We start from the raw sequence: 22,538 nt of genomic DNA on the forward strand, positions 1-22,538 counted from the left end.
TGCTGTGGGGACACCGGGGAACAGAGGCAGCGCCTCGTTCCCTTGTCCCCCGGCCCCGCGGCGTCCCCGGGGCGGGGCGGGGGGGCCGGCCCCGCATTGGCGCAGCCCCGGCGCTGCGCGGGGGCGGTGCCGGGCTCGGAGCGGCGCGGAGGGGAGGATGCTGCGGGCGGGGGCCGCCGCCAGCCCCGGCCCCGGCCGCGGTGCCGGGCGGGAGGGTGCTCCGCCGCAGCCCGCCCGCTGAGCCCCGGCCCGGCCATGGGGGCTCTGACCAGCCGGCAGAACGCGGGGGTGGAGGAAGTGGATATCCCCGCCAATTCCGTCTACAGATACCCCCCGAAATCCGGTGAGCACCCCTGGGGGAGTGGGGGGCGGGCAGCGAGCCGGGCGGGGACCGGGAACGACCCTGCTCCGGTCGGGGATGCCGCTGCGCACACCAAAGCAAATCGCGACCGCGCACAGCTGGGGGTGGGGGGACCACCCTAGAAAAATCTAGGTCTGGTGTCGGGCACCCCGGGTCTGTGCGGCGCGGCAGGGATGGGGCCACCCCTGGGCCCACCCGTGGGGTGCCCCCTCTCCGGGTGCCCCTTTGGCAGCCAAACCCGGCTCCCAAACTTGGCTGAGTTGATGCGACTTTGATATTATTATTATTATTATTACTAGTACCCATGGTCTATGGCACTGGGCTGGGAAGGCTAGAACTGTTTCTACAGCTGGTCACTCTGGTGCTGGCTGCTTGGGAAAAGCCTGGGTTTAAATTCCCGGGAGGATGAGGGAGGCTGGGGTGGGAGGGATTGGAGGGGATCCCTCCTTCCGAGGGCCCTGCCCCATAGCAGCACCCCAGCTTCTGCCATGGGGAGACTTTGCCTCCCCCAGCTCCTCTCCCTGCCTGGAGGCTCGGTGCTGATGTCTCTCCCGCTCCCGAATCCAGCCCTGTCTCAAACCTTGTGCGTGACCTTGGAAAATCGGTCCCTCCCATCCGTGCCTTGGTTTTTCCTGCAAAGGGCCGGGCTGAGCGGGTGTCCTGGGGGGCAACGTGGGGGTCGCAGTGGGGAGAGGTGATGGGCTGAGGTCCTTGGGTGGGTAGCGCTTCAGAGCCACGAAAATACTGGTATCAGTGGATGATGCCCGGGAGCATTGGGTGTGCGCATGGGGATTGCCACAGGATCCATGGGCACTGAATATTATTATTAGGTAACTATTTTAGTAGTTAATAGGATAAGGTAAACGCCTGGATCATTAGCACTGTGACAAATTACTTGCCAATTACAAATAAAGACCTCCTTAGGAAGAATTACAGCCGATACAAACCCTACTCTGGTGCTGAAAAACTGTGCTTGGCTTTTTTTTTTTTTTCTTTTAATTTTAATCTCAAATCGGCTGCACAGCTGACTGGCACATCTGCGGTGGTGGGGGTTAACCGGGGCGCTGCAGGGTTGAGATGGCTGATCCTCGCAGCCCGTCCTTCCGCGGGGCTCCCCCGGCTCCCCATTTTTAGGCGTTTCAAGGCCTTTGTCACCTCGATGCCAGGTGAAGCTGGGTGACCCCATCCGTGGGTTTGCTCTCCGCAGGTGCCACGGCTCCGTGCATTAAGGGGTTTTGTCTTGGAACTGCTTCTTATTTAGGGGGTCTTGAAATACCCATGTGTGAAGGGGTGAAGGGTGCCAGTCCTGTACCCTGCTCTGGGGGAGTGAGTGCACCCGGCTGAGCACTTCCAAACTCATCTCGGCTGGCAGGGGACACCAGGCTGATGCTTTAAGTCTGGCTTTCAGGGAGAAACCAGGGTTTTCAGGTGTGCTCAGCCGGGCTGGTCCCACCGATGGGGCCTGGCCAGGGTTGGGGGCACGGTCCCGGTGCTGCCCGGGGTCCCTGGGGAGAGGGGCAGGAGGTGCCCGGGTGACATGGCCGTCTGCCCTGGGACGAGGGCAGGCTGGTGACTGCAGGAGATTATGGCTGGTTTGCTTTTAATCCGGGAGGGGATTTGCCTTCAGCGCTGCCGGCAGCTGAGAGGGAGGCAGAGGAGGACGTGCCAGGCAGCGGAGATGATTCCTCTGCGGTGGCAGCACTTTTCCTGCCTGGAAACAGCCACTGGCTTTGGAAACATGGCCCTGGGAGGGGTCTCACGGACCCCGGGGCATTTCCCTCTCTCTGCAGACATGGGTTTGGCTGCAGACTTGCTCGGGATGGCCGGTGCAGCCCGTAGGAATAGGACAGCCATGTCTTGTCCCAGTCAAGCATCTCCCCTTCCCGTCCTGGGGGTCCCATCCCCTCCAGGTGGGGTGCAGCTGGGATCAGTTAAGCCAATGTTTTGAAGCAAAGGCTGGGATTTACTTCAGTGGCTCTAATCTCGCACTGGCAAAGGCGATGGCAGGGAGGGCAAGCGGGGGCTGCTTCACGGAGCCCACTGCCTGGCTAGCGGGATGGCTGTTGGGGCAAGTCCCTGGCTGAGGCCGGCACTGAGCTCCCCGCCAGGCACGCAGGAGGGGGGACCGTGAGGGGGACACAAGCCGGCGGCGGTGGCACTGCCATGGCACAGGGAGCAGCCCGGGGGGCTCTCGTGGCCACGGCGGGCGAGGGCTGACGCCGCAGTGCCATGTCCGGGGTTTGGCTTCGCCTCCGGCTACCGCTGGCTCTGGCTGCCCGCTTTAGAACGCCGAATTAAATAAGCCGCAGCCTGGCGGCTCACGGGCGGCGATGGGATGCCCTGGGGCAGAAGCACCCGGCGCCTTTCAGCCGGCACGGGCTTCACCCAGGCAGTGCCGTGCCCATCGCAGCAGCCCGTGCCGGCGGCCGGTGCCACGGGCTGTGCCCGCACCCTGTGCCACGGCCACCGGGATGACCACAGGCTGTGCAAAACCCGGCGCTTGCCTTGCCGGGAGCATGTGCATGGGCTGAAAATGAGCTTTTTCTATTTTAGTTGCTTTGGAGAGGCAGGCTGTGACCTTGCCGAAACACCCGGGCCCTGACGTTCGGGAGCCAGAGGCTGCGTTACCAGAGCCAAGCAGGGCAGCGGTGGCTGGGGAATGACGCAGGACATTTGCCACCGTGTGCCAGAGCCACGGGCACGGCCACAGCACGCACCAGGGGCTGCGCCCACGGGGTCCTCCCCCATCTCGGGAAAGTGGCATCCCTGGCGCTCGGGGAGAAAAGGGGCTGAGAGCATCATCGGCACCGGCTGGTGCCAGGTCGGTCCTGCGTGCCGGTGCCGGCGGGCACGCAGGACACGCTTCGTTTGCCAGGAACTTCAGGCAATTTTGGTTTATTCTTCCTTTCCAGCAGCCGCTTTGCTCAGCCCTTCCCACACGCTCGCCAGGCCTCCGAAGTTTAAGATCTCATTAAAGCCTGGCTTTCCCCGGCGATGTGACCGTCCTTGACGGGCTTTCCTTCCCCAGGGGCAGGCGTTGGTTAAGGATTTATAATTAGCCGATAATAAGGTGGCCATGGCTGGAAAGGTGCTTCCCTCCTCTGCCACCCAGCCGTGCCCGTGGAGTCACCGGCACCCAGCGGGGCTGGCACGCTCCTGCCGGTGTCCTGGGCTTTGCTGTGCCGGAGCTTCCCCGGCAGAGCCCGGCACGACGCGAGGCTCTTGTTTAATGGCAAGATTTTTGGAGGACCTTCCCTGGGAGGGAGCGCAGGGCCACTGCAAAGGGGGAGCTGAAGCCCTTGGGCCATGCACAGGGTGTGCTGGGAGCCTGCAGCACCCAAGGGTGCTCCCAACACCCAGCGGAGAGGCTGAGTGATGGCAGTGTGGTCCTCGCCTGCTCTGGCGATACTATGGGAGCCCCCAGCACCCACCAAACCACAGCTGGGACCATTGTAGAGAGCTCATGCTCCATTTTCCAGCTTTTCCCCAGTGCTGGGGTAGCTTTTCTCCAGGTTTAAATACAATTTTTTTCCATCTTCTGCTTTCGCCACCAGGACAAGCTCTGGACATCCCCGTTCACCCCCGGCTGTGCCAGCTGCAGGCAGCTCCGAAGGCACTTTGCTATTTTTTTCTTTTTTTTTTTTTTTCCACGTGGCTATGTCCTTGCCTGGGGAGCTGCCTATAAATTATGTACGTGGAAAATGGGACCAGAAAGCAGCAGGCATCAATAATTGATGGTCGACATTCCCTAACGGGCGTGCTGCATCCGGGCATCCCGGTGCCACGGGGCCTTCGGGTGAAGCTGTATGGCCCCGCTGGTCCCTCCTGCCCCGGCATTAAATCCCCTCTCCCCCTCCCCTGTGAGCTTTGGGCTCGGTTTTAGTTTGCAAGTGCAGTATTAAGGCCTGATCCAGCCCTGGGCAGTCACTGCATCTGCTGGAAGCCAACTGCAAGCTCTGACTTCAGTCCCTGCAAGCAGAGCTGCAGCCCAGGCTTGAGCTCCTTTATCTGCGGAGCCCCAAGGTTTGGTTTTGGGGTGTCCCCACGGGATCTGTGGGCGGCCTTGTGCCGTTGGGTGTGGGGTTTCTGCTAGCTGGACCCCATCCCCGTGGCTGGCGCTGCGTTGATCCTCCATCCGTTGTCTTTCCTGACGCCCGGTGCTTCTTCTCACCCCTGTTCGCCTCCCCCTTTCCCTTCCCTGTCCCGACCCTCCTGCCTGGCTGGATCCCGTGCCGTGGCGCGCTTTCCCCAGGCAGCTGCAGCCCGGATCTGGCAGAAGAGCAGGCACCAGGCAGCTCCTGGCCAGGCTGGGAGGAAAATCTCTCTTCTAGTTGAGGAGTGCCTGGCCTGGGGGCTGCTGCCGGCCTGGGGGACAGGCCACGCCGGTGTTATGGCTACGTGCTTTACCCTGCGAGGGAAAAAGGGACACCAGTCATTGCCCGGTGTTCATCAGGGAAGAGTGGGGCACTTTCTTGGAGGGGTCGCTGACCTCCTGGAGGGTATACAGCCCCCCAAAATCCTCCCTTCTGCGGGTGAGCCCTTCCTAGGGAAGGCTGCAGGCTGAGAACTGACAGAACTCAGTTCAGTTGTGTTTTGCCCACCTTCCCGGCGGTGGCTGCAGCAAACCCAGGTGGGTGTCTGGCTGCAGGCAGGCTGCCTCGAGTGGCACACGAGGTCTGCGACACCGGGCTTTGGGCAGGAGCAACCCCGCCTGTTTCAAGGGGTTGGTGCTGCCTGGTCCGTGCTGCCCCTTCCCGGCAGCGTCCGCAGGGGTGTAGGAGCCAGCCCGGCTCCCGTGGGGCTCCCAGGCTTCGGGAGACGTGGTGCTCTGGCAGAACAGGCTGTGACCGCTGCCTCTCCTCGGGAAATCAGCTGGTGTTTATGCAAAGGATTAGCGCTGCTTTCCTCTTCTGCCGCCCCGGGAGCCATCTCCCCTTCCTGCTCGCAGACCAGGATTCGGCCGCCCCTGCCAGCGCGGGGATGGCTGAAGGTCAGGGTGACCTTGGGCGGCTCAGGCCGGGCCGGGGCTCGCGAGGATTTCCCGGGCAGGGAAAGGGGAGCAGGCACTGTGCTCGGGGATGGAGGCGGCCAAAGCTCCAGGGTGGGAATCTGCTCCGGTTAAATCCCGCTGGATCCCGCCCTGAGCCCAGCGCTGCCGTGGGGCTAGACCCCTGCACCAGCCTCTCCCCATCCCGGCTTTCTCTGCCCGGGCTTCGGCATCGCGGCGGCCGGGCAGGGACAGCATTGCTGGCAGCGGGGGAGTGCAGGCAGGGAGAGGGGAGGGAAAGACAGGCAGGCAGAAGGCGGCCAGGAAGGGTCGCTCCTTGGCCAGCTCCCCCTCCTCCTCTGCCTGCTTGGAGGCTGGCAGCGCGTGAGCTCAACCCGAACGGCTCCCCGTGAGGTGACCCTGGGGACAAAGCCACCTCTGAGCCACCGGTTCGGTGGCTTCGTGCCGCTCCATCGCCTGGTTGAAGCCCCCTCCTCCCACTCCGCTCAGGCGGTCCCTGTGTTTTCTTTCCAGGGAGCTACTTTGCCAACCACTTCATCATGGGCGGCGAGAAGTTCGACTCCACGCACCCCGAGGGTTACCTCTTCGGCGAGAACAGCGACCTCAACTTCCTGGGGAACCGGCCCGTGGTGGTGGGCGCTGGGGAGAGCGGGGCTGGGGGGGGCACGGGGCTGGGGGGCACACGGGGTCCAGGCATGCCCCTTCCCAAAATGGTAGTGACTGTGTATGTCATGGGGGTGCATGGGATAAGGCTGCTGGCTGTCACCCCCCGAGGGCAGAGCCAGCCAAGCATACCTGGGGTGGCCTGAGTGGGTTCTCTGATGTCTAATATAAGGGTTGGCTACTCGCTGCAGCCTGTCCTCCCTCGGGGACTAACCCCTATCTCCTCTCAGCCTGTTTGCCCGCATCCACACACGCCACAGCAACATAATGTTACAGCTATATCCCTCGCCTCCCTGCAAGGGGTGAGTAGGTTTGTAGGTGGTTGGGAACGGACCGGGCGGTTGCGTGACCTCTGCCTTTGGGTGCCGCTCTCTGCAGTCCCCGTGTTGCGGGTCATCAGACTTGCACTTCTTTTCAGACGCGCAAGGGCTGCTTGCACGCACTAACCCAACCAGCTTAAAAACATCAGCTGCTGAAGAAGATGGTGAGGGGTAATGGGCTGATTTTGCCCAGCTCCATTCTCGCTCCGAGAGCTGCTTTTCCTCTTGCCTTTCCCAGCTCAGCCGGGAGCCACCTCCCAGCCTGGATGACACGGAGTGGGGGACGTGCCGGGAGCGGCGCTGCCGTGGTGTGGGGCAGAGGAGCTTGGACAGGAGCAGGAGAGAGTATTCCCCAAGCTCTAGCAAAAAAAAAGGGGTTTAAAAAAAAAAGGGGGGGAGGTGGAGGCTGTGGGCAGCACCGACGGGTTTCGCGGTGCGGGGTGCTGCCAGCTCCGGCTGCGCTCGGGAAAACCCAGCTGCGGGGATTGTCCCTGGACCCCACAGTCCCGGAGCTGGTTCTTCTGCTCGCTGCCTTTGGGAAGGGAGGAGAGGAGAGCGGGGCCGTCCCCACAGCGGGGTTTCGGCCATGGGGTAATGTCCCCCGCTCCTCCAGGTGCATCTCAGCGGGGCGGCTTGCCAGCATCAGCTGGAGCAGTGTGGGGGTCAAGTATTAAAAAAAATTCAAAGCATGTCAGTAAAAGGCACCAAAGTTTTCTTTTAAGTCGAGATAAACTTGCCTGGTGCTCCTGGCCCAGCTCTCGAAGGCAGCCTGCTCTGCGTTGGGCTGGTGAGGCTGCTGCCATCCTGGTTTGTGTTTCCTCCTTGAAATGGGCTTCGGCAGCGTTTTGGCAGCGTCATACGGTCCATCGGTGGGGAAGCGCCTGGCCCCGGGCTGAGCCAGAGCCGGGGTCCCGGTAGAGCCAAGGGCAGGAGCACCCCCAAGACCCCTGAGCGCTGGGTGGGCAAAGCCAGCGCCTTTCTCTCCATCCTCTGCGCTTCCCTGGAAAATGAAAAGTCAGCACTTGGGCTCTCTCCCCAGCAGCGAGCGCAGAGAAATCCCCTTGATTACAGTAAAAGCCTCTAAACTGCCCAGCGAGCAGTTCCTGAGTCAGACGCCCCAACGGCAGAAGCAGCGGGGAAGGCAAAGGAACAGCTTGGAAACAGCAGAAAGAATTAATATAGCGTTGCAAACTAAATTGCATTGCTCCAGCTTAATTACCGATGGCCCTGGGCTGCAGAGCTGTGACCGAGGTCCTGTCTCCGTGGGGAGCAGGGGGGTGTTTGTGGGGCTGGGCTTTCGGGTTAGGGCAGTTTTGGGGGCTCACGGAGGGGTGAGGGAGGACCCGTGTTGTTTCTGGTCCAAGCCTGTGTCCAGGCACCGTTTGGGCATCTCTCACGCCGCCTCCAAGATCTGTCCTGATCCTCCTTGGCTGCGGTGCTTTCGCGTTCTGGCCTGCTGCGAGAGCCCCGGCTGGGTTGGAAACGTCGGAGATGGCCAGTGCTTTTCGGTGGGGGATTTATTTGGGGTTCCTTGGGTGTCGAGGGCCAGGAGGTGCTTGGAAAATTTGTGTCCCAAGTCCTCTCTGAGCCGAGTGCCTTGGCTGAGCTATTAACAGCGCTGCTGCCACGGGGATGTGCAGAGCACCCGGAGGCTGTGCAGGTTCTCCCCTCCATGGATACGGGATAATCTGGATTTTCCAGCTCGAGACTGGTTCCCGAGGGGCTGGGAAGGGCGTTGCAGGTTTGAGTAGCTGCCACCGTGCTGGGACACCTCTGCAGGGGCCAGGGAACGGAGAAGCTGCTTTGCAGCACCCAGAGAGCACGGGGCGTTCCGGGGAAGCCGGGGACTGTTGAAACGTGCCGCTGGGTTTCCCTGCCCACGCAAACCTGACGGGGTCTGCTTGTAGAAAAACCCCAAGAAAGATTTTTGAGGGTTTTTTTTTTCACTTTAGCAGAAGCTGGCCTGGACCAAATGTTGCTATAGGTGCATGGACAGAGTTTTTAAATGGGTAACGGTGGCAGTGAGGGTTTTTTTCTGTTGTTTTTCGTCTTCATTTAAATTGAGGAGATGAAAAAGTCCTTTAAACAGCCCCTTTCTGATGTGCAAATCCGGCTTGCAAAATTTCATTCAAAAAAACCCCCCCCCCCCCCAAAAAAGAGCCCAGATGTGGGTGTGAAAGAGCCCAACGGCGACAGCAAAGCGGTTTCTGCAGCAAGAAATTTGCCTGTGGCACTTCCCCATCCTGCCCAGCCCAAGGGCCCCGAAGGGCTGTGCCTGGGGGACCCGGCTGCCCCTTTTCTCCCCTGTCGCCCACCTCCGGGTGCCGCGGCAGGAGGGGGCTTGCACCCATGGGTGCTATCCTTGCCGGGGTGAGCTCTGCTGCTTACCAGGGGCTGGTTTGGGTATGGCTCGGCTGGGCAGGGTGCAAATGAGCAAGATTGGATTGCTTCATTAATTTGAATAGCAGAGGATGTATCATGACATGGCACGGCATGTCGTGACATGGCTTGGCTCCAGCCTGCAGGCCTTTTCTCACTTGCTCCCTTCCAGCTGCAACGAATGATTCTGCAGGTGCCCGTTTAGTGCTGATGACTTTAAAAAGCTCATTAACAGCAGATTAATGACTCAGCCGCCCTTTTCCCCTCCCGGAGGGGAGGGGGGGCAGTTCCAAGGTGCCCTGGATTCACCTTCAACGCGGCCGGTGCCGTCAGCCAGGCTGGGTCCAGCCCGGGCTTTAACCCGCCTTTCGGTGCCACCGGTGGGACCGGGGCTGTGGGACGCAGCGGGGACGATGCCCGGCTGGCAGAGGAGGGGTGGGGCAGGCGTCTGCCTGCGCTGCCTGGTCCTGTGAGCTGCCTGTCCCGTCCCATCCCGCTGAGCCCTGCGCGGGTCCCCAGCCAGGGCGGCTGTACAGCCCCGTCCATCCCGCCCGGCAGGGCTTTGGGGACGTGGGAAGGTGACGGTGGCTTTGGGGACGGGGAAGGTGATGGTGGCTTTGGGGACGGGGAAGGTGGCGGTGGCAATGGGGACATGGGAAAGTGATGGTGGCTTTGGGGACATGGGAAAGTAATGGTGGCTTTGGGGACGGGGAAGGTGGCAGTGGCTTTGGGGATGGGGAACATGATGGTGGCTTTGGGGACGGGGAAAGCGATGGTGGCTTTGGGAACATGGGAAAGTGATGGTGGCTTTGGGGATGGGGAAGGTGGCGGTGGCTTTCCCACGCGAGGGCGCCAGGGCCATGGGAAATGGGCGCCTGGCTCCCCGCAGGGCATCCCCGATCTGCAATTCAGTTTTGTCCCCTCGGTGTCAGGGTGCAGCGGGCACCTCGCCGTCCCCAGGGCCCCCCATCCGGGCCGGGGGCAGCGTGGGGGGATGAAAGGGCGTGGGCAGCCTGTCTTGGTTACCTATTCTGTCTCCCAAGGCAGAAATTGAGCCCTTTGGCTCCTGTGAGCATCTGCCATTCCCGAAGGCACCTGAGGGCCTCCTGGCTCCGGCTGTCCCCTGGCACACGGTGGCAGCTCGCCAACGAGCCGGGCGTTGATCCCGGTGTAAGCCTCTGATTCTCCAACACGTGTTTGTGTCATCCCCGGGGGGTCTGATCCCTTCCTGGGGCTCAACTTACCTGGGAGATGGAGAAGGGGGAGATGGGTCCCACATCCCTTCCCCGGTGCCCTCGGCCTCCCCTGGATGGCTGCAGTGCCAAGGAGAGGGTGTCCCCTCTCCCTGGCAAGCCCCGTCGCCCCGGCGGTGGCTTCAGGGGGACAGGAAGGAGAATGTCACCTTGGAGGATGGCTCGACACCTCTCCCTTGCAGCGCTGCTGCCTGCCTGGCCCTGCCCGGCCGCCCCGTCGGCTCCCTGCTCCGGGCATGGCGCTGGCAGTGACCCCGCCACCCAAATCCCACCCGTCCTCGGGGGAGAGCAGGGACATTTGTGTCAGTTCCTTGGCTGGCGGGCAGGGAGGGACCTCCAGCCTCCCCCTGCCCAGCCTCATCCAGCAGCTCCATGCTGCATCAGCAGCCTAAAAATACATCAGCGGCCGCCCACCTGTGCTGTGCCCCGTGTCCCCCGCATCCCCCCGCCCTCCAGCCAAAGGGACAAGGAACAGCCCCTCTCTGCGTGTCCCCCCAGTGAAACTGTCCCCTGCGAGGGCTTTCGGGCTCGCTTTTTGTGGAGGGATGTCCCCGTCATTATGCTGCCTGGTACCCAAGTGCCGGTGGGAGCTACGGGTGCTCAGCACCCATCCGGATGCACAGCCTGCCCCAGGTCCCTGCATCGTATGGGATGTCAGGTTGGGGCTGGGTCGCTGTGGGGACTGGGGACAAGGTCCACGGCCTCTGTATCCCGCCGTGTGCGTCTGCCTTCACCCGTGTCTCTCTCGTCCTAGTTCCCTTACGCTGCTCCACCTCCTCAGGAACCCGTGAAGACGCTCAGGAGCTTAATCAACATCCGCAAAGACACCCTGCGCCTCGTCAAGTGAGTCCTGCGGCGGGGGAAGAGGGGGCCGGGCACCCCATGGCCGTGAGCCACGGGGACGGAAGGGTCCCGCTGGATGCCAAACACAGGGATGCCGAGCACAGGGATGCTGAGCACAGGGATGCCGAGCACAGGGATGCTCTCATCTCGGCACAGCTGGGTAGCGGGGGACGAGCCACTGCTCTCTGAACGTGCCCCTTCCCCTCCCAGCACGGGTGAGCCGCTCGCCTGTGCTGTGGGATTAAAGGAGCTTAGTGCTGCCTTTGAAGTGCTTTGCTTTTTCTTCCTCCCCCACCTTCCAAAGGCTTTGTTGGAGAGAGGCTGGGGATTGTGGCCGGGACGGGCGGTTCGGGATTACGGCTGAAACCTCCCTGCGGTGCTTCTCAGGCTTGACCTTGGGCATGCCGGGCCCTCCTGGCGTGCCTCAGTTTCCCCGGGTGGAGCAGGGCAGCCCCTCTTGGGCCATCGGTGGTACCAAGGGTAGCCTCGTGCCAGGGGATCGGTCCCGGGGCACTCCAAGCCATCCCTGAGGGGTGCCTGACTCCCGGACCCTCTGTGCTCCCCAGGTGCTCAGAGGAGGTGAAGACCCCGGGGGAAGAAGTCAGCAAAGCCAAGGTGCACTACAACGTGGAGTTCACCTTCGACACGGACTCCCGTGTGGCCATAACCATCTACTACCAGGCGAGCGAGGAGTTTCACAATGGGGTAGCGAGGTGAGGAGCCCCAGCCTGGCCTGCGTCCCCCCAAGCCCGGTGCGTGTCCCTGGCCAAGGTGTGGGGCTCCGCTGATGGACGCGGAGCCTCTCCTCCCTGGAGCATCTCTGGTCCTCGGGGTACAAGGCATCCCCAGCAGTGCTGAGGATGGAGGGGGGGTCTCCGCCAGCCCCCAGCACCTCCTTCCCCATCCTGTCCTGCTCCCTCTTTTTAAATTGTTGCCCCTCCCGCTCCCCACCAGGTTATCGGCGGAGTTGTCCCTGTCCCCTCCTGTCCCGCGCTGGCTGCCCTGGGGTTATTTTAGCCCTTTTTAGGACTTCTTTTACCTTCAGCATCCAAGAGGGGAGGGGAGGAGTGACCCCCTCTCTCCCATCTTCCCGGCATCCTCGTGAGCCAGGGGGACCGGGAGGAGCGCGGGGACACCCGCAGTGCCCCCGACTCCGTTCTCTCCCCGTGGCACAGCTACATCCCCAGGGACAACAGCCTGCAGTCGGAGACGGTGCACTACAAGCGGGGGGTGTGCCAGCAGTTCTGCGTGCCCTCCCACACCGTCGACCCCTCCGAGTGGAGCGAGGATGAGGTGGGTCCCATCCGCCCCTGGCGTCCACCGCGGGGTCGGGTACCGTTACGGATGCGGGATGCGGGATGAAGCCTCCATCGCTGCTCCGTCTCACCAAGGCTGTCCTCCTGCCTCTCTCCAGCTGGGCTTCGACATGGACCGGGAGGTGTACCCCATGGTGGTGCACGCGGTGGTGGATGAAGGAGAGGGTGAGGAGGGGTTTCCTCGCTGGGTTGGGATTTCCCGATTGCCGGCACTCTGATGCCAACCAGGCAGAGCCTCCTGCTTCTCCTGGCTGCCGCCGTGGCCCTGCCCGTCCCCTGAGCCCTGCCCGTCCCTTGTGTCTTGCAGAGCACACCGGGCACTGCCACGTGCTGCTGGCCACCTTTGAGAAGGTAAGTGCCGAGGTAGGCGCTCCTACCCCCTCGCCCACCGGCTGCAAGAGCCTGGAGGAACCCCACGGGGCTCGGGACAGTGCTGCTGGGCTGGGGCTGTTTTGGACCTGCTGCTGAAATTCTGGGAATATCCCCCAAATCCTTGACTTTAAGCACGCGCTTTTGAGGCGTTTTGTCTCAACTCCACCTTCCTCGCTCCAACAAGTCTCCAGCCTCGCGATGTGTGTGACATCCTGCACCTGCCTGGTACCAGGGTGGGAGGGAAAAACAGGATTGCTGCAAAATGGGGAGGTGGGGAGCGAGGTGGGAGCGCCGACAGCTACGGGGCGGTTGGGTGCTCGAGCAGGGTGGTCCCCGGGGTGCTTGGCCCCGGTGCTCACCCGCGTCTCTTCTCCCTCCAGCACAGTGACGGCACCTTCTGCGTGAAGCCCCTCAAGCAGAAGCAAGTGGTGAGTGTCCGGGCATCCCCCCTGCACCCCCATGGCGGGGGGGGGAGGCGGCGAGGGGCTTTCAGGAAGCAGCAAACCCCTGTGTGGGCAGCTGCCTGCCCCTGCCCCGCTCCTGCCTCCCAGGGAGCTTGGGGACCACCGGCAATTTCACGTGCATCGACGCACAGAGAAACCGCAGGCGCTGGGGCGGGGAGGGCTGGCCCGAGGTGGGGGCCGGGAGCTGTGGTGCTGGGGGGCTGTGTCTCTGCTCCTCACCCCTTCCCCACGGGGCTGCAGGTGGATGGCGTGAGCTACCTTCTGCAGGAGATCTACGGCATCGAGAACAAGTACAACACGCAGGACTCCAAGGTACGCGTCTGCGTCCTGCCGTCTTCCCTCATCCCCTCGCCCCTTCCCCTTGCACAGCTTCAGCAGCTAAAACACACGCGGGGCAAGAGTCTGTGGTCCCGTGGGTGGTGGTGGCTGGATCTTGCTGGCACGGGAGGGGACCGTGGGGCTCGAAGCGTGGGATGTGCCTCCCCCTCTGCTATACATATAAAGGTTGGGGTGAAGGATGCGTCCCTCTGTGGGGTGCCTGATGCCTCTGGCCCCATCTCCCAGCCGCCCAGAGGGGAGGGATAAGGTCCCAGGAGTGTATTTCAAGAGCGGGCAGCCCAGGGACGCAGGCAGGACCCTGCAGCAAGCTCTCGGGGCGCCCAGATGGTATTTTAGGGCACCCACCCTTGTCGCCACGTGGGCTGGGGACCCCGAGGCCGAGCAGCTCCCGTCTCCCGTGGGGCAGGTGGCCGAGGACGAGGTGAGCGATAACAGCGCCGAGTGCGTCGTCTGCCTCTCGGACGTCCGCGACACCCTCATCCTGCCCTGCCGCCACCTCTGCCTCTGCAACACCTGCGCCGACACCCTGCGCTACCAGGCCAACAACTGCCCCATCTGCAGGCTGCGTAAGGGCCGGGGGGCTGGCGTCCCCTCCGCGGGGGGCTGGCGTCGCTGGGGATGAGCTGGGGATGAGCTGGCGTCTCCCACCCTTGGGTTCTGGGGTCCCTCCAGCCCCGTGTGCAGCGACGCCGTGCAGGGTGGGGGATGCCCCTCCTGGGAAATGGGGTGGTATTTGGGGGGGGGGTCTCCTTTCAGCACCAGGTTTTCACCCCACCCGTTGTCCCCGCTGCCGCAGCTTTCCGAGCCTTGCTTCAAATCCGAGCCATGAGGAAAAAGCTGGGTCCCCTCTCACCCACCAGCTTCAACCCCATCATCGCCTCGCAGACCTCCGACTCCGAGGAGCACTCGGTCAGTGCCCGGCCCACCCGGGCGGCTGCGGGACCCCGGCCCCTCCGCCCTACCGAGGCTGAGCCGGGGAGGTTTGGGGATGCACGTACTTCCCGGGGCCGGGGTCGGCTTATTTAATGCAAACTGAGCTTGCGAAAAATACAAGGCTGATATTGCCGAAAAAAGGGCTTTCAGTTGGGCGGAAAGATGACGGATTTGGGGCTTTCATTTGGGAGTTTGTCCGTTCTCTGGGTTTTAGCTTCTCCCCGGGGCATCCTGATCCCGCTGGGAGCGGGGGCAGGCGGCGGGGCAGCGAAACGGCCCAGGGGGGACCCTCACCCCGTCTCCCCCCTCTCCCCAGTCCTCAGAGAACATCCCCCCGGGCTACGAGGTGGTGTCGCTGCTGGAGGCCCTCAACGGGCCGCTGACGCCCTCGCCGGCCGCCCTGCCGCTGCGCGCGCTGGGGGACCCCCCGGGCGCGGGGACCCTGCCCTCCTACGGCGGTGACGGCCCCCTGCCCCCCCTGCGGGCCCTCTCGCCCCTCGACCGCCCCCCCGACTGCGGCCCCCCGGGGCTCAAGCTGAAGAAGAGCCTCTCCAAGTGAGTACCAGGGTGGGCACGGGGGTCTGGGGGGGCTCAGGGGGTCCGGAGGCTGCGGACGGGGGTGAAGCCCTCTGCTTTGCCCCCCCCCCCAGGTCCGTCTCGCAGAACTCCTCCATCCTGCCCGAAGAGGAGGACGAGAAGTCGTGCACCGAGTCGGAGCTGCGGGTCTCCAGGAGAAGATCCCCCGCCCGGCGCGAGCAGGTGAGCTCCCTCCGAAACGGGCACCAGCGGGGCAGCGGGCTCAGGGAGGCCTGGCACCCGAGGGACTGGCCGGGGTTTGCCCCTCCTGGCTCTTCCTCCATCCATAAGGATGCCTGGGGGAGATGGATCCACCCCTGCTGAATATCCCCATCCTGTCCCCACCGTCGGCCGCTCTTCCAGGAATGCGGCGCGACGCCAGAGAGCGAAAACCTCACCCTGTCATCGTCGGGGGCCATTGACCAGTCCTCCTGCACTGGGACCCCACTCTCCTCCACCATCTCGTCCCCAGAAGGTACGGCACGGCGGGGCTCGCAGGTGTCGGCAAGGGCGGGAGGGTGGGATCGTGGTCTTGGGTCCGTCCCGCCGCGAGGGGACACGGAGGGGGTTTGCGTCGCCCCTTCCTACCCTGCCATGGACGTTGCATGAAGCCCCGGGGTGTCACCTCTGCTTCATCACCCATAAACCTGAAGGTGGGGGGCATGGGGGCACTGATCGCCCCTGCTTCGTCACCCCATAAACCCAGAGGTGGGGGGCTGCGAGCCCCGGGGACCCACTGCTGGCAGCTTTCCACCCGTCACACCTCCATGGCCTGCAGCAGATCCTTGCTCCGTGCCTTGCTCCTCCTCGTTACCCCCGTTTTTAATTAGCTGGTGCTGTGCCGCAACGTGCGCTGGGGGGTCCGGTGGCCCCGCTCAGCCCCCACTCTCCCCCAGAGCCCGTCAGCAGCAGCCTGGCTCAGTCCGTCATGTCCATGGCCTCCTCCCAGAGCCAGCACTCCCAGCTCAGCACCGACACCGTGTCCTCCATGTCCGGCTCCTACGTCGCTCCCGGCACAGAGGAGGAAGAGGAGGAGGCGGACATGGTCCCCTCGCCCGCGGCCGCCAGTGCCACGGCCTCTGATGGAGAGGTAGGGGCTGCGGGGTTGTTGATGACGCCATCGCCTCCAGGTTCAAGAGCTTCCCCACAGGATGTAACTTCTCCTCCAAACCCACCAGCACCAGACTCTTTTTTTTTTTTTTTTTTTCCCCCTTCTCCTTCTCTCCTTCCATCTTTCCCATCTTTTCATCTTCTTTTTTCCATCTTTTCATCTTCTTCTTGCAGTCGACACCTGTGGAGTCCCCGGATATAAACTTCGTCAGCATCTCGGCTGAGGAGCGCGATGCCGAGGTAACCGTAACCGCCCCGCGCAGGGCTGGGAGCCGCAGTGCCTCCCGGCACGGTGCGAGCACCCCGGTTATGCCCGGCTCCGGGTGCCTGCGGAGGGGGTAGCCAGTCGGCCGGCACTGCATCCCCCCGGGGCTGGGCTGGGCAAGGGGCTGCCCCTCCGCCATGTCCCTGCGGGGCTGACCTGGGGATGGATGGGGCAGTGGGGCTCATCTTCCTGGTCCACGGACACCCCCCGGGGGCCAGGGATGTTCCCCCAAAGGGACCTGGGAACAGCCCCCGGCGTGGTGCCGGGACGCCGCGGAGCGGCTAACACTGGCTGCCTCTCGCTGTGCCGCAGGGCAACGACGTGCTGGAGGACGAAGACGCCTCTCCCACGCAGGAAGACGGTAAAAGACCCCGGGTTGTCATTGTCCCCCTGCTTTTCGGTTCGGTGTCACCGGTGGGCAGCCGAGCGAGTGGCAGACGCTGTGCTGTCCCCAGCTGCCTGCTGGCTGCCCTCGGGGAGAGCCCTGGGTGACTCCGCGGGCACCGGGGCTGGGAAGCATCTGTCACAGCGGGGCCACCCACGGGTGGGCTGAACACCAGTAGGTGGAGGGAAGCCAGCCGGCCGCGGGGCCCCCGCGAGCGCGGCGCAGGGCACGGAGCAGGCGACGGCTGGTGCCCGGGATCCGACGGTTTTTCCGACGGGCCAAGTGGGAAAGAAGTTTCTCTGTGTTTTTTTCCCTTCGCCATGAAGGTCTCTCTTCGCATCTCTGAAAGTCTCCACTTCAGGGAGCCCTGTCTGGGTTGGTTTCTGTAGGAAGGTGTTGCAAAACTCTTCCCTTTGGGATGCTTTCCTAATTTTTTGTGGCCTGTCCTCGATGTGCTTTCACAAGCCAACACACACGCATTGAGGGCTGCTCTCGCCTCCTCCCGTGCGCTCAAGTAGCCAAGGAAAGATGTGGTCACCCCCGTGCCATTGGCCACCAGCTGCCTTGGGTTTCTTTCGGGTGGTAAGGAGGCCCCCGGTGTGCCCCCTCCCATGTTTGCAAGACTCTGGTTAGCAAAACTATACCAAAACTGTTCCCCCGTCCAACCCGGACGCTCAGCCGAGCTGGCAAGCGGGAATACCCATCCCTGAAACCTGGTCCCTGCCCCGCGGGGAGGCTCTTGCTGATGGGGAGACTCAAATATGAACAACTGGGGAGCAACCAGGGGCTGCGGTGGACATCCACGGGCATCCCAACAACTCCCGGAGCAGGATGGTCTTTCTCCTTAGGACACGGTCCTGCGCCCATTCTCAGCGGGGCTACTGGCTTATTTGGGAACAGCCTTCCTGAGGTTTAGTCACCTGCATCTGATGGATGCAGGTAACAGCCTGGGGGCTGATCTCTTGTACAGGTGATGCTAAGAAGCAGTTACCTCCCTCAGCCCCGAAAGCCTCCATCCTCCCTGCAAAGCTTGGCTACGGCTTCTTTTGCCCCACGCATCCAGTTGCTGCCTCCTCCCGGTATCCCCGCGGCTCTCGCACGCGCGCTGATGGCGCCGGAGAGGCTCCGGCGGGAGGCGACGGGTGCCACCGTGGCCCGGCTCTACCGACCGGGGGCCACTGGACCGTGCCGGGGGGAAGGTTTGGTTGGACCCCGGGCGGGCGATGGGGGAGCGCGTTCACGCGAGCCGGTGCCCATTGCCACATCGTCGCCGTTTCGCTGCCCTCCGATGCAGCCCGTGCAAGGAAAGGAGCAGCTCGGACCGTGCCCAGGCGTTATTGTCCGCTCTTCACCCAATCCCATCTAGATGCATCATTTTTATCTTTTTTTTTTTTTTTTGAAAGAGGGTGGGGAGGGGAGAGGAAAAGACCAGCAGTCCCACACCCCACCGCTAAAAAGGCAACGGCAAGCCCCAGCGCCGAGCCGCGGCGTTAACTGCCTTAACTCCCTTCCAGGCCCGAGGACAGGCGCTTTCCTCGGTCTGAGGTGTGACAATAACAATGACTTGGGCATCGCACACGTGAAAGCGCTGGACAATAAACTGTGCTCTGAGGCCTGCTTACCTGGTGAGTGGCCGTCTGCTGAACATGAACTTGGGTGAGGGGGGACAGTTCCACTCTTCCCTGCATCACCCCAGCCCTTTGCATCCATCCCTCCTCTTCCATCACCATCATCCGCAGCACCACCATCCCCACCGGGCTGTCCTCACCGCACCCCGTCACCCGTCCGGCCGCAGGGCTGAGCACCGGGCACGTCACCACCCAGCAGCCATAGGTCAGGGTGACCCGTCCCCACCGGCATGGCCCCGGGGGGGTTGCAGTCTTGCTTTGCTGGGAGGTTCTGTTCCTTGGCCGCGGGGCTGCTGGCACCCGAGGGGGCACTAGCCCTCCCCATGAAGGCGGTTTTGAGGCACGACAGTAGCCCGGTCCGGACTCGTGGCAGGCGCAGCGGTATTTTGGGTCAGGACGTGAGCCACAGCCAGTCCAGCCTTGCTGCAGGGGCTGCCTGCCTCCCCCTCCTCTTCCTCCAAGGCCAGGGAGATGCGGCACGACTGGTCGAGTTGTCCTTCTGCAGAACCCTGAAGTTCATCCCTCTTTTTCATTTCTCCATGCTTTCTTTCCCACCATCCTTCTGCTTTTCTTCTGTTTCCTCCCTCCTTCTCCCCATTTCTTTTTTTTCTCTTCTTTCTCCCTCCCAGGCTCCTCCGTCTGCATGAAAGTTCATGTTCACTCTGTGCCAACACGGTTTTCTCAACTCACGCTTGTGTCCCCTCCCTGCCCAGAGTTGCCAAAAGGTGACAAATGTATTGGTGACCCCCGGTCCCCATGCAGGCCAGGGGGGCAGCGGGCTGGGGACCCTGCCCAGTGCCGCAGGCTCCTCTCCATCAGCCCAGGGTGGGAAAAACGGGGCGGGGAAGAAGCCGAGGTGAAGCCCTCTGAGGGTCCAGGTCTGCGTCAATACATTTGTGGACAAGCTGAAAGCAACTCTGCCCCTGCCTTGTCCCCTTCGGTGAAATTTGTGGCAGGTCCCAGACCCGCAGTGGGTGCTGGAGAGCTGGGAGGGTGGGTGAAACCAGCCTGACACCCCCAGGAGGCAAAAGTCCTTTCTCCCCCGCTCTCCTCCTCTGGGAGAGCTTTTTCTCCCACTGCCTCTTCTGTTCCTGGTGGTTTCTGCGCCGGAGAAACTCGGCTGAGGCTCTTGGGGAGGAACAGGCGCCTGCCACAAATCCATCACCCTCCGGCAGCAGCTGGCTGAGCCCCGCCGGCCCGGGGGGGCTGGGGAGGGCGCTGGGGGCATCCCAGCCCCCCCCCGCCTTTGATGGGGGTCCTGACAAAGCAGCCCCCGGCCACAGCACCGGCCAAAGCCATCCCAGCCCGTGTCCCCCTTGGTCGTGCCGGGGGCAGGATGAGGAAGGGGGGGGGCTTTGCAGCCCAAACAGCCCCAGCACGGGGCCAAATTCTTGCTCTGCTGCGAGGACTGCGATGGCTTCACCCCCCTCCCGGGCTGGGGTGCAGAATCTGGCCCCTGGGCCGAGCCCAGCCAAGGATGCTCTCTCCATCCTTTGGCCACCACGTCTGTCTGTGCGTCCGGCGGCTGCGCTGCTTGGAGCCCTCGGCAGGGACCCGCGCTGCCGCCCGCATGAGAGGGGCGATCCGGCCTCGGCCTTTGCTGGGAAAAGCGGGGGGCTGCTGCTCGCGCCGGGGGCAGAGGAGGTGCAGAGCAGGGGCTTCGGGGCTGCCCGCGGTCCCCTGGGGATGGCGGAGGGGCCGGGAGGGATAACTCCAGGGATGCAGAGCTCTGCCCTAAAGGGGTCGGAGGAGGATCGCCCCGGGGTGTCCCGGGGTGCTGGGAAGAGCGCGGGGGGCCGGGGCGGCGAAGGGGAGCAGCTGCCCAGGGGGCTGTAACGGCCGGTTGGTTGTTTCCCGGTTGCCATCGGTGTTTTGCAAGATTGGTTTTGTTTGTTAGACTCGGGGCAGCTCCTTCCTTCCCCGGCCCCGTCTGCTCCCCGACAGCAGCCGCCTGCTATCGGGACTCGGCCGCTTTGCGACGGAGACAACCTGAGGCACGATTTAATACTGGCGGTGCTGGATTGCAGTCGCAGGGCTGGTTTGCATGCACTGAAAAAGTCCTTTTTGGCAGAGGTTTCCTGCAGGTTTGGATGTAACCACATCCACGGGGCTGGCAAGAACAGAGTGGACTTTTTTACTTTGGGACCAGGTGCTGTTTTCTTGAAAGCTTAAAAGAAAATCACCTTGACCAGAGAGGAGGAGGAGGAGGAGGATGATGATGATGATTATTTATTTTTCCTCCCCCAATTTCTCTTGTGGGGAGGTTTTGCCGTGATCAGGCCCGCGGGTCGGGTTTTGCCCTCTGTAACGGATGAAGGTGCGGGACGTGGTTCCTCAAACTCATCCCCAGCGCTGTTGTGGAATCTCTGCAGATTTCAATCTGGTGGGAAAGGGCTTCGGGAGGAGTTGAAAGGCCACATCCCAGGGATTTTAGGACACAAGGTTTAAATCAAACGCGCAGACCCACGTCCTCAAGGGGATCCTGCCGAGCCCTGAGGTGTGCAGCGGGTTGTGGGGGGCTGTCCCCGGGGCTCGGAGCATCCTCCGGCCGCGGCCGCAGCCTCTGCCAGCGACAGGGTGGCGTTGGAAAGAGAAACTGGGGGAAGGCGCCTGCCAAAAAGGCTGGCAGCAAGGTGGGGAGGGTTGGGCAGCTGCTGCGTCGGAGGTGGCAGAAGACCAAAATCCCCTCGAGGACTTTTGCCGGTTTAAACCCGTGGATGATCCCAGCTGTAAGCGATACCGCAGCGGGCCGGGCGAGCTGGTTGGGTTTCGCCGCGACGCTCGCCGGGAGCCGGTCTGCACCCGGCAGGCCTGCCGGCTGCTAACGGCGGGGGGGAGCCCCCTCCTGCAGCCCAAGGGGTGGGCACAGAGCTGGGTCCCTGCTGTGGGGCTGGACTGTGTCCTGCTGCCCCCAGCCCCGCTCCTCGGCAGCCTCCCAAGGGTGCGCTGAGCTGAGCTGGGTCTCTGCACCGCAGCACTGCAGTCACTTATGCAATATCAAGCTCTTAATGGGATTTCGGTGTGCGCGTGTATGGGGTGGGGGTGTATGTGTGGTCCCGTTTAATTCCCCACTCCCTCGGGATCCGCAGACTTCACGTGCCTCACTCTCCAGCCTGAGCTTGCCATGAAAAGCCAGTGGAAATGGCAGCTGTCGCCTCCTGTAAATCAGCAGGCAGCGGGGTTTTGTTGCTACCTCTCTGAGGAAGCCTCAGCGCTTGCCCTTGGCCTTGGGGTGCCCTTGCACGGCCCCCCGGGCTCAGAGCTGCCCCCACACCTGGGCACAGGGTTTAACCTCGCTGGTGGGAGCAGCTGCCCTGCTTTAGGGGTGCACCCCCTTCCTAAGGGCACCACGTAGCCTCTGACGGTTTGGGTGGCGGGACGCAAGCCATGGGCAGGCAGGTCCCGAGCTCTGCCCCGGCCGGAGGGTGCTGCCTGAACCGGGAGGCTGTAGCCGGAGAGGGGGTGTGCGGGGACCCGGCTCCCCCCGCGCCACACGCGTGCCCATCCCTCGGTTCTCCTTGGCACGAAACCCTGGGGCGCAGCACGCATGATGGCCCCTTCACACCACGCCTGGGGCAGCTCCCCGTCCTCGTCCCAGCCCCGTTCGCAGGCGGGAGCCTCCCCGGTCCCCCCCGGTCGCCCCGTTTGCTCGCTCGCGTGCATGCCCCCGCGCCGCCTCTGCTCCCGCCCTCACCATGTGCCTTCTGGTCTCTCCTGCCACGCAGCCGCTGCGCCGGACTCCTGCCCCATTAACATTGAGGAATAGGTATGAGACCCCCCAGAGCCTGCGCCCGCCTCGCGCCCCGTCACCCGGGAGGGGTTGGCGCTGGGATTGCGCCCCTCGCCCCGGCATCGCCGGGGGTGCCCTCGCTGTCCTGGACAGGGTGACGTCCCTTAGTGCCTAACCTGCATCCCCCACAGGGCATCTGCATGTGCCCTCTTGCTGGGCGTGGGGGGCCAGAAGCAGCCCCCTCCCATTTGGGGTTATTAGAACCTGGCCACGGTGCGCAGTGCTTCCCATTTGCCCCTCAGCATTCCTGAGAAATCGGGGGTTTAAGGGGCTCCCCCCACCCGGAGAGGTAAGTGCAGGCGCTTGCCAACCCTCACTGCAGCCAAAACCCAAAGAGGGGCTGGGGCGGCGGGTGTTATTTGGGGAGACTAAATTGCATCCCCCGTGGAATGGGGGGGGGAATGTGCCAGTGGGCTTTGGGAGCCCCTAAACCCCGTTTTCTCCCCCCAGGCCCAGAGGCAGCCAACAACAATGTGCGGCTCCCGCGGCAGGCGCCCTGGCCCCGCCGCCCCCCCAGCACCCGAGACCCGGAG

The 22,538-nt window shown here is 63.3% G+C and overlaps 1 protein-coding gene across 3 annotated transcripts; it reads left to right on the top strand.

The window, feature by feature from the left end:
• Positions 1 to 255: 255 nt before the first annotated feature.
• On the top strand, positions 256 to 22,288 carry RNF157 (ring finger protein 157; the record flags this gene model as incomplete). 3 transcript variants are annotated; one of them, XM_082008146.1, is made up of 20 exons in its annotated part: positions 256 to 343; positions 5,883 to 6,001; positions 10,739 to 10,827; positions 11,394 to 11,540; positions 12,003 to 12,120; positions 12,242 to 12,308; positions 12,451 to 12,494; positions 12,896 to 12,943; positions 13,220 to 13,291; positions 13,725 to 13,884; positions 14,115 to 14,227; positions 14,568 to 14,806; positions 14,902 to 15,010; positions 15,191 to 15,302; positions 15,724 to 15,917; positions 16,112 to 16,177; positions 16,515 to 16,563; positions 18,102 to 18,212; positions 18,845 to 18,940; positions 21,941 to 22,288. In XM_082008146.1, the coding sequence occupies 20 exons, from the start codon at positions 256 to 258 to the stop codon at positions 21,979 to 21,981; spliced, it is 2,082 nt and encodes a 693-aa protein (XP_081864272.1). In that variant the 3' UTR covers positions 21,982 to 22,288. The 3 variants fall into 3 exon arrangements, with proteins under 3 accessions (XP_081864272.1, XP_081864273.1, XP_081864274.1); XM_082008147.1 differs by lacking the exon at positions 18,845 to 18,940; XM_082008148.1 differs by lacking the exons at positions 16,112 to 16,177; positions 21,941 to 22,288 and having other exon boundaries at positions 18,102 to 18,941.
• Positions 22,289 to 22,538: the final 250 nt, after the last annotated feature.

The sequence above is a fragment of the Phaethon aethereus genome (genome assembly GCF_964289735.1).
Source record: "Phaethon aethereus genome assembly, chromosome: 18".
Taxonomy (NCBI): domain Eukaryota; kingdom Metazoa; phylum Chordata; class Aves; order Phaethontiformes; family Phaethontidae; genus Phaethon; species Phaethon aethereus.